The 9,580-nt window shown below is 40.6% G+C and overlaps 1 protein-coding gene across 1 annotated transcript in view; it reads left to right on the forward strand.

The window, feature by feature from the left end:
- Positions 1-6,186: 6,186 nt before the first annotated feature.
- The window catches only part of LOC127365053 (PR domain zinc finger protein 12-like), a 7,263-nt gene continuing 3,869 nt past the window's right edge, over positions 6,187-9,580 (forward strand). Inside the window, exons 1-2 of the mRNA XM_051402772.1 lie at positions 6,187-6,672; positions 9,010-9,075. Of these exons, the coding sequence (XP_051258732.1) occupies positions 6,408-6,672; positions 9,010-9,075 (331 nt within the window). The 5' untranslated portion in view covers positions 6,187-6,407. The remainder of the gene's footprint in view (positions 6,673-9,009; positions 9,076-9,580) is intronic.

The following is a 9,580-nucleotide window of genomic DNA, read 5'->3' on the forward strand; positions in this document are numbered from 1 at the left end:
CAGACAGTTATTGATCAGTCAGACAGTTATTGATCAGACAGACAGTTATTGATCAATAACTTGACATTGCAACAGAGACAGACTTTTATTGTGATAGAGAGGATGAAGATGGAGGATGACAGGAAACAACAAGAACTGAAGACTCCACTGTTACTGGCAGTGTGTGTGTGTGTGTGTGTGTGTGTGTGTGTGTGTGTGTGTGTGTGTGTGTGTGTGTGTGTGTGTGTGTTGCGGTGTACAGAGTGTGTGTGTGTGTGTGTGTGTGTGTGTGTGTGTGTGTGTGTGTGTGTGTGTGTGTGTGTGTGTGTGTACAGAGTGTGTGTGTGTGTGTGTGTGTGTGTGTGTGTGTGTGTTGCGGTGTACAGAGTGTGTGTGTGTGTGGTCATAAAGTACAGGAAGGAGCTCTGTAAGTACAGATGAACTCTGTGTGTGTGTGTGTGTGAGTGTGTGTGTGTGTTCATAAAGTACAGGAGGGTTGTAAGTACAGTGTTTGTGTTGTGTGTGTGTGTGTGTGTGTGTGTTAAACATTAGTAATGGGGATCTGGATCGAGTCCAAATGTTTCCCATGATGCTTTGGGACCAACAGGAGCAATAAACTGTCTCAGTCAACCTGCACGGCCAAAAGTATATGGAGGGATGGAGGTAGAGGGAGGGATGGAGGGGTAGAGAGATGGATGGAGGGGTGGAGGGAGGGGTGGGATGGAGGGGTAGAGGGATGGATGGATGGATGGAGGAGGGAGGGGTGGAGGGATGGATGGAGGGAGGGGTGAGGGATGGATGGAGGGGTGAAGGGAGGGATGGAGGGGGTAGAGGGATGGATGGAGGGGGGAGGGGTGGAGGGATGGGAGGGTGGATGGAGGGGGATGGAGGGATGGATAGAGGGAGGGTTGGAGGGGTGGTGGTGGTGGAGAGGGAGGGGGATGGATGGATGGAGTGGAAGGATGGAGGGATGGGTGGATGGAGGGAGGGTTTCTCTGTAATGTGGTGTCAGAGTTCAGAGTTCGTGCTGTCAGAGAGTCGGTGGAGTTATTGATCCTGATGATGCTGCGTAGCTTAATCAATAATCATTCATCATTTATTAGTTCATTATATTTTGTATTGTTAATGTTAATCTGCAAAGTAACTAAAGTTATTAAAGTAATGTAGTAAAAAGTATAAAGTAGGATAAAATGTACTTTTTATTAAATATCTGTTTCCCTGATTACTGATAATCGCTATCAGTGGATCGATCAGCTCTATCAGCTCCACTGCAGCAACCTGCAGACGGAGCAGCTCTTAGAGCAGGTACAGATACTGGATCTGGGTCTGGGTCTGGGTCTGGATCTGGGTCTGGATCTGGGTCTGGATCTGGATCTGTACAGGGTGCAGCAGGTTCTGGATTACCTGCAGACGATGAGTGAGGAGGAAGAGTGTTTCAGTCGGTGTGAGACGAGATGAAGGAACATAAACATATAGATACAGTTATTAATATAAATATATCGTTATTAATATACATATATAGTTATTAATATAAATATATCGTTATTTATATACATATATAGTTATTAATATACATATATAGTTATTAGTATACATATATAGTTATTAATATACATATATAGTTATTAGTATACATATATAGTTATTAATATACATATATAGTTATTAGTATACATATATAGTTATTAATATACATATATAGTTATTAATATAAATATAAACATGGTGAATGTGTGTCTGGCTGTAAACAGCCGACAGACAGACTGATGATAATCTGGATTCACACAGAGACCGTCCCGTCTGTGGAGGGTCCGGTCTCGATGGAGCCGGTCTCTGTAGAACTGGACCTGATCCAGCAGCAGCTAAAAGACAAACAACAAACAACAACATCTCCTGAATCCGATCAGTTCCATCGGTTTGTCTCAGTCAGTCCATTAATCAATTCATCTATTGACAGAAAATCAATTCAAGGCATTTTTCAGAATGTGAAGACGTTTGAACTTGTGAAGAGATTTCTCAATAATTACAAATCAATAATCAGCAGATTAATGGATCAATAATCATTAATCTATAATGGAATCGATCATTAAATAGTTGATCAGTTTGATACTTTAACTCTTTACACTCTGTCCTGTTCCTGCTGTGAATGAGCTCAACTCTTCCTCTTCCTCTTCCTCTCTCTCTCATTTAATCAACCTGTCAATCAAACTCATCATCAATTAGTTCCGCTCCATCAGAGCTGATTGATTAACTCACTGACTGATTGATTAACTCACTGACTGATTGATTAACTCACTGACTGATTCAATAAAAAATATAATATATAATATAATAATATTGAGTTAATCAACTCAAATAAACCTGAAGAAATGTTTGATTAGTAACTCAAATGTTTATTGTTGAGGTGAATTAATTTAATTGTAATAATTAATTAAAACTGGTAAATATATTTATATATCTCTTTATATATCTGTATATTTATAAATGTACAGATATACAGATATATATATAACTTATATCTTCACTATTTCTCTAAACTCATTTAAAATCTGTTTACAGAATTCAGACTAATTAATGATTGTGGATCAATTATGTTCCTCACATTTAATTTAACTCAGAAACAGTGAAAACATTTAAGTTAAGTTAAAGAAACATTATTGATCAAGTTTTAGTTATTTTTATTTATGCTGTGAAAAACAACAAAATACCTAAAAATATCTTAAAGCTGTAATTAAACAATACAATTATATTATATATTATATTATATTATATTTATTATATTATAAATACAATTTACAATTCTTATTTTTATTAACATCTTTACACTCTGAATGATTTATTTCATTAAAAACTGAAATATAAACAATAATGTAAAAGCCTTTCCAGCACTGTTCACATTATATATATACATTAAATAACTTTAACTTTAAAAAAATCACTGGAACAAACTGCAATTAATGAATTGATCAATAACACTTTATTATTATTATGTAAATCAGTGATTAATTTGAAAATTAAGATATTATTAATTATAAAAGATCATTTAACTGCAATAAATCTGAAGCTGAATCTGTTTGATCCATTAACAGATATCAGTTCTTTACACGGTGGTGGTGGTGAAGATGATGAAGATGATGAAGATGAAGAGTGGTGAGAAAAAGCTGCAGAAATAAAAAGACTCGGTGAACAAGAAGAAGAGGGAGCGTTAGTGTGACAGCAGGATTATTAAAGGGGGATTATTAAAGGAGGACTATTAAAGGAGGATTATGAGCATGAATACTAACGAGGCCGCAGCGCAGCCACTAATCATATTAGCGGAACAATATTAGTGCGCCATTTGGGCTCATTCCCACCACCTCCTCCTCCTCCTCTCCATTCACCTCCTCTTCATCCTCACTCCATCCACCGGACTCTCTCTCTGTCTCTCCTCCTGTTGTCCTCTTGTCTTTACGCGTGCCAGTCACCTGCCGCTCCCTCCGCCTCCTGACTTCCCGTCGTCCTTTGGGGACTAAAGTGTTTCTTATTGGCTGTATAGAGCGGGTATAAAGGAGAGAGGACACCGGGACACACTCACTGAGGGCTTTTTGTTGTAAAAAGCTCATTAAAGCGTGTCCCTCCTTCAATAAAGACCCGGCTCTCCATTAATAAACTCCCGCTCGGTCCGCATGCGTGGCGGCTGCAGCCAAACTCTCCTCAGAAAGAAAGAAAGAAAGAAAGAAAATCCCGCGTTCATTGAGTCAAATCAATTGAAAAAACATTTGCAAATCTTCCATTATTCCCGGATTTTCCCTCCTTTCTTCTCCTCTGTCTCCCGGGACAAAAGCGCGCAGCCTCCGTGTTTGGCACGGATCCGTTACGCACGGAGCTCCGGGGGAGAGAGCCGGGGGAGAGAGCCGGGCGTGAGGCCGCTGGAGGAGAGCGGAGAGCCGGCTGCAGGTCTCACCGAGCCGCCCGGAGCCGATGGAGCCCATGGAGGTGCGGTGGAAGCCGGCGGAAGAAGAAACAGTGGAGCTGAAATAACCAGAAATATTTTATACATTTTATATATTTTATACATTTTATATATTTTATTTACTGCCATATTTCATATTAAATACAATAATAATACTTATAATGAAGACAGACAGGAGAAGTTGTAGATTTAATATAGATTTAATATTCTAACAACCAAATGTTTCTGCAGATTTCTGTCTGATGGATATTTCCCATCAGTCACTGCGAGTCTGTAAAACTCTAAAATCAAATAAAACAAACTTTAAACATAAAACTGTTGAATCATTAAAACATTTTTATTTTATTTCTGTTTCTGTGAATTTTATATTTCATCATTTTTAAGTTCACAAACATTTAAAGAATCATAGTGTGTGTGTGTGTGTGTGTGTGTGTGTGTGTGTGTGAGAGAGAGAGAGAGAGAGTGTGTGTGTGTGTGTGTGTGTGTGTGTGTGAGAGAGAGAGAGAGAGAGAGAGTGTGTGTGTGTGTGTGTGTGTGTGTGTGTGTGCGAGTGTGTGTGTGTGAGTGTGTGTGTGTGTGTGTGTGAGTGTGTGTGAGAGTGTGTGTGAGTGTGTGTGTGTGTGTGTGTGTGTGTGTGTGCGTGTGTGTGTGTGTGTGTGAGTGTGTGTGTGTGTGTGTGTGTGTGCGTGTGTGTGTGTGTGTGTGTGAGTGTGTGTGTGTGTGTGTGTCGCGCTCACGAGTGTCGACAATAAATGTTTAAAAGCTCATAAATACAGATCAGAGTGAAAGAGAGAATAATCGTGTTGAGAGACGACAGGAGGAGGAGGAGGAGGGTGAATGGAGGGATGAAGAAAGCAGCTGTTGTCTCGGTAATCTGTCCTCTAATCTGTTTTCCTGCTCTGTCACTCACACTGCTGCACCTCCTCCTCCTCACCCTCCTCCTCCTCTTCCTCACATTCCACTGCTGCACATTCTGACTTTTAATCTTCAGATATTGAAGCAGAAACAGAAAATATATTTCTTTATTTCTTTATTTCTTTATTAGTGAGTCAGACAGAAAGCTGCATCCTGACACACTCATATCAAATCATTTATAATGTGTATTTTGGTTTTATTGTCTCAGTGTTTGATGTTCACAGATCTACAGGAACATTCACTGTCATTAATAATATTATATTAATATATTTTATAGATATTTCATATTATAAACTCAACAAAGAACTCAAACAGTGAACTCAGTAACTGCAGGAAGTGTGTGTGAACCAGAGATTTGGATGAATTGTGAGCAGATTATTTCCTGTTTATGGAACTTTTGATCCATTCTCTCTGTGTGTATTATGTATTATTATTAATTATCAGACTGAATATTGTTTATTTCTGACACATTCACTGTTTCATTCTCACTCTCTCACACTGTACTTTACAGGACTAAATGCTGACACACACTGTGTGTGTGTGTGTTTTCTAACGTACCTTAAAATCAAGACGGCCTCGCGACCCCCTGTGAGTCTTTGGCGACCCCTGTTGGAGGTCTAGAGTGGACAGCAAGGATCCGTACAGGTCCAGGTTTATGGACCCGACTGCTGTGACTTCAAATCAAATACACACATAAAACAATATTAGATTAAATATTCTTTAAACATTTGATTAGTTTCCTCTCTTCTGTTGTAGTCGGTTCAGATTCTGCAGCTTCATCTGAGGAACTTAAATATCCACATATTATTATGTATAATATATATATAAATCAGTATAATATTATAGATATTATAGATATTATAGATATTATTCTCTTTATCTTATTTGTGTTTCCACAATAAAAGTATAACTTTCACATTAAAATCCTTAAACCAGTGGTCCAACCTTCAACCAGTCCAACATTCAACCAGTGGTCCAACATTCAACCAGTCCAACATTCAACCAGTGGTCCAACCCAACCAGTCCCTCTGTAGTTGTGGTTCTGCTCAGTGAGTCCAACCTTCAGAGAGGAGCAGCTCTCTAACTGATCTCAGGTCTGTAGCTGTTGTTGTTTCCTCATTAAATCCTAATTGAGAGTCTCTACGGTGTCACGAGCCGAGCTGTAAACGGAGCCAGCAGCGCGTGCAGGACACACACACACACACACACACACACACACACACACTCTCTCTCTCTCTCTCTCTCTATGGAGGAGGAGGAGGAGGAGGAGGAGGTGATAGGAGGAGTGTATATAGACTCACACACACTCATCAGCTCACTTTATTTCTGCTGCTCAACTTCCACCTGCGTACACACACACACACACACACACACACACACACACACACACACACATTAAATACCGTTTAAAGGTTAAAACCAACCGGTGGACTCTTCATCTTCATCTTCCTCTTCCTCGTAGAAACATTTTGAGCTTTTGGGTTTTGGACCTTTGTCCCCCTGGAGGACTCTGTCTCCTCCGGCCCGCTGACCCCGGCTCCCGCCGCCCTCCCGGCCCGCTATGGGCTCCGTGCTGCCCGGCTCCTCGCTGGGTCTGAAGCCGGCCTTCAAGCCGCAGCAGCCGCTGTCTCTGGCGGACATCATCACGTCGGACATCCTGCACAGCTTCCTGTACGGCCGCTGGAGGCACGTGCTCGGCGAGCAGCACCACCACCAGCAGCAGCACGCGCACCAGCATCACCTGCAGCACGAGGACCGCACCGGCCCGAGCGCGAGCCCCAAGACCGCGTTCACCGCCGAGGTGCTCGCGCAGTCCTTCTCCGGAGGTCAGTGACGACATCCAATTAACCAATTAACCTTTTAATGAAAGCTTCACTTCCGCTCAGCTCGAGCGATCGATAAAGGCGAAAACCTGATCAATTATCAATTTATCTTCAAATTAAAAGTCTTTCACTCACCGGATGTTTACATTTTATAAAACTTTAAACTTTTGTTTCGCTACATTTCAGATGAATTCACATTCAGATCATTATTAACTATTATTAATATATTAATATTATTCATTTATCTGACTGATGTAGTTTATTATTATTATTATTATTGAGTCACTGTGACCGGATGAAACATTAAAACGCTGCGTTATAAATGTTTATTAATTAGTGATGAACATTAATTAAACGTTATTAATAATTCTCCTTCCTGAAGATATCAGACTGTCTGTACATTAAAGCCGTTTAAGGACTCCGGATCCAGGCTGATCGATCAGAGTGATCGGCTAATATCAGACTTTATTCCCATATTTTTAGAAGGTGTAAAATTAATCTGCAGCTCGTTTAAAGTTCATTAATTAGTCTGATAAATAACCTGATCAATAACTGATCAAACAGTTTGAACGCCGTGAAATCCGGATGTGATCAGATTCAGTCTGAAACTCTGATAATGAATCAATCAGTTAATGAACCACCCGCCTGTTGATCGTTAATAATTGCTATCGATCGGTAATCAATCAATAATATATTTTCTGTTTTGGGCTTAAAAGTAAAAAAATCTCCCGCTCCGCTCGCGGCCTTTTTCTCTCTTTTATTGTGGCAGTTTTTTAATTTTAATTACATTTTATTGTGAAATTCGTTTCCGTTTCTGGTAGAATTCGTTCGGAACAATTTCAGCGGATCCGGGAGAGTCTGGATCCGGTACTAAAACCCTCCGGTTCCTTTCCTACCGGATTATTTCTGCTGTGTTTCTCCCCGCCGGTACCGGGATTATCCTCTCTGCTCCTCAATGTCTCCGCCGGTTTCACGCTCAGTCCTGATCCCGTACTGATCCCAGTCCTGATCCCAGTCCTGATCCGGACCGTGAAACCGGCTGAGACATTTCTCTCTTTTTCTTTTCTTCTCATTTCATTTTATTGTCTCTCAGTTTGAGTTTTCTTTCCCCCCAAAAGACATGAATAAATATTTCTGCTTTGGGGGTCTGTGGGGGTCTGTGGAGGTCTGTGGGGGTCTGTGAGGGTCTGTAAGGGTCTGTAAGGGTCTGTGGGGGTCTGTAAGGGTCTGTGGGGTCTGTGGGGGTCTGTGGGGGTCATTTGAGGGTCTGTAAGGGTCTGTGGGGGTCTGTGGGGGTCTGTAAGGGTCTCTGAGGGTCTGTGGGGGTCTGTGAGGGTCTGTGGGGTTCTGTAAGGGTCTGTAAGGGTCTGTGAGGGTCTGTGGGGGTCTGTGAGGGTCTGTGAGGGTCTGTGAGGGTCTGTGGGGGTCTGTGGGGGTCTGTGGGGGTCATTTGAGGGTCTGTAAGGGTCTGTGAGGGTCTGTGGAGGTCTGTGAGGGTCTGTAAGGGTCTGTGGGGGTCTGTGGGGTCTGTGGGGTCATTTAGGGTCTGTAAGGGTCTGTGGGGGTCTGTGGGGGTCTGTAAGGGTCTGGGTCTGTGGGGGTCTGTGAGGGTCTGTAGGGGTCTGTAAGGGTCTGTGGGTGAGGGTCTGTGGGGGTCTGTGGGGGTCTGTGAGGGTCTGTGGGGGTCTGTGAGGGTCTGTGGGGGTCTGTGGGGGTCTGTGAGGGTCTGTGGGGGTCTGTGAGGGTCTGTGGGGGTCTGTGAGGGTCTGTGGGGGTCTGTGGGGGTCTGTAAGGGTCTGTGGGGGTCTGTGAGGGTCTGTGGGGGTCTGTGAGGGTCTGTGAGGGTCTGTGGGGGTCTGTGGGGGTCTGTGGGGGTCTGTGGGGGTCTGTGGGGGTCTGTGGGGGTCTGTGGGCGTGGGGGTCTGTGGGGTCTGTGGGGGGTTTGGGGTGTTGTAAGGGTCTGTGGGGGTCTGTGGGGGTCTGTGGGGGTCTGTGGAGACATAATATGGTTGCTGAAGGAGAAAAAAGATCATTTAAACTCCTTTCTGTGCTGCTTTCACTGTTTATGGGAAACTTCAGCTTTACACCCTCAACTTCATTCTAATAATAAAAAGTCTTTATTAATATTTTTATTTAAACTCTTTTTAATGTTTTAAATAAAATTATATTTAACTTTTCTTCTTTAGAGAAAAATTGTTCAAGAATGAAGTTTTTATAAAGTTGAGTTTAACTTTAAACTTTAGTGACGAGCGTCGCTGTGAAACGGCAGACATATTTTATTGATCGGCTGATATTGAAGAATTAAAATCAATAAGTGTATTTGTGTGTTCTTTTGTTCAGAGGTTCAGAAGTTGTCCAGTCTGGTTTTACCCAGCGAAGTGATCATCGCTCAGAGTTCAGTTCCAGGTAAAACCTCTCTTTATATTTATTATATGAGCTAACATATTATATATTATTTGTTTGTTTGTTTGTTTGTTTGTTTATTTGTTTGTTTGTTTGTTTGTTTGTTTGTTTGCTGTATTTTCTTTAATGAGCATGAAAATTACAACCAAACGCATTTTCTCTGTTTTCACTCTTTATATAATTTAAACTGTCATTTTATTCCTCTAAATTGAAACTGATCTGAATATGTGATATTATATTCATACTGTGTGATTATTGAATACATTATAATAAATATATATATTATATATAATGTATATATTATATAATATATAATAAATAAATATATATATTATATATTATATATTTATTCATTATATAATATAATAAATTATAATAAATATATATATTATATATAATATATTTATTCATTATATAATATAATAAATTATAATAAATATATATATTATATATTTATATTTATGTATTATATAATATAATACATTATAATAAATATATATATAATATA

This window comes from Dicentrarchus labrax, unplaced genomic scaffold, assembly GCF_905237075.1.
Source record: "Dicentrarchus labrax unplaced genomic scaffold, dlabrax2021, whole genome shotgun sequence".
NCBI lineage: Eukaryota > Metazoa > Chordata > Actinopteri > Moronidae > Dicentrarchus > Dicentrarchus labrax.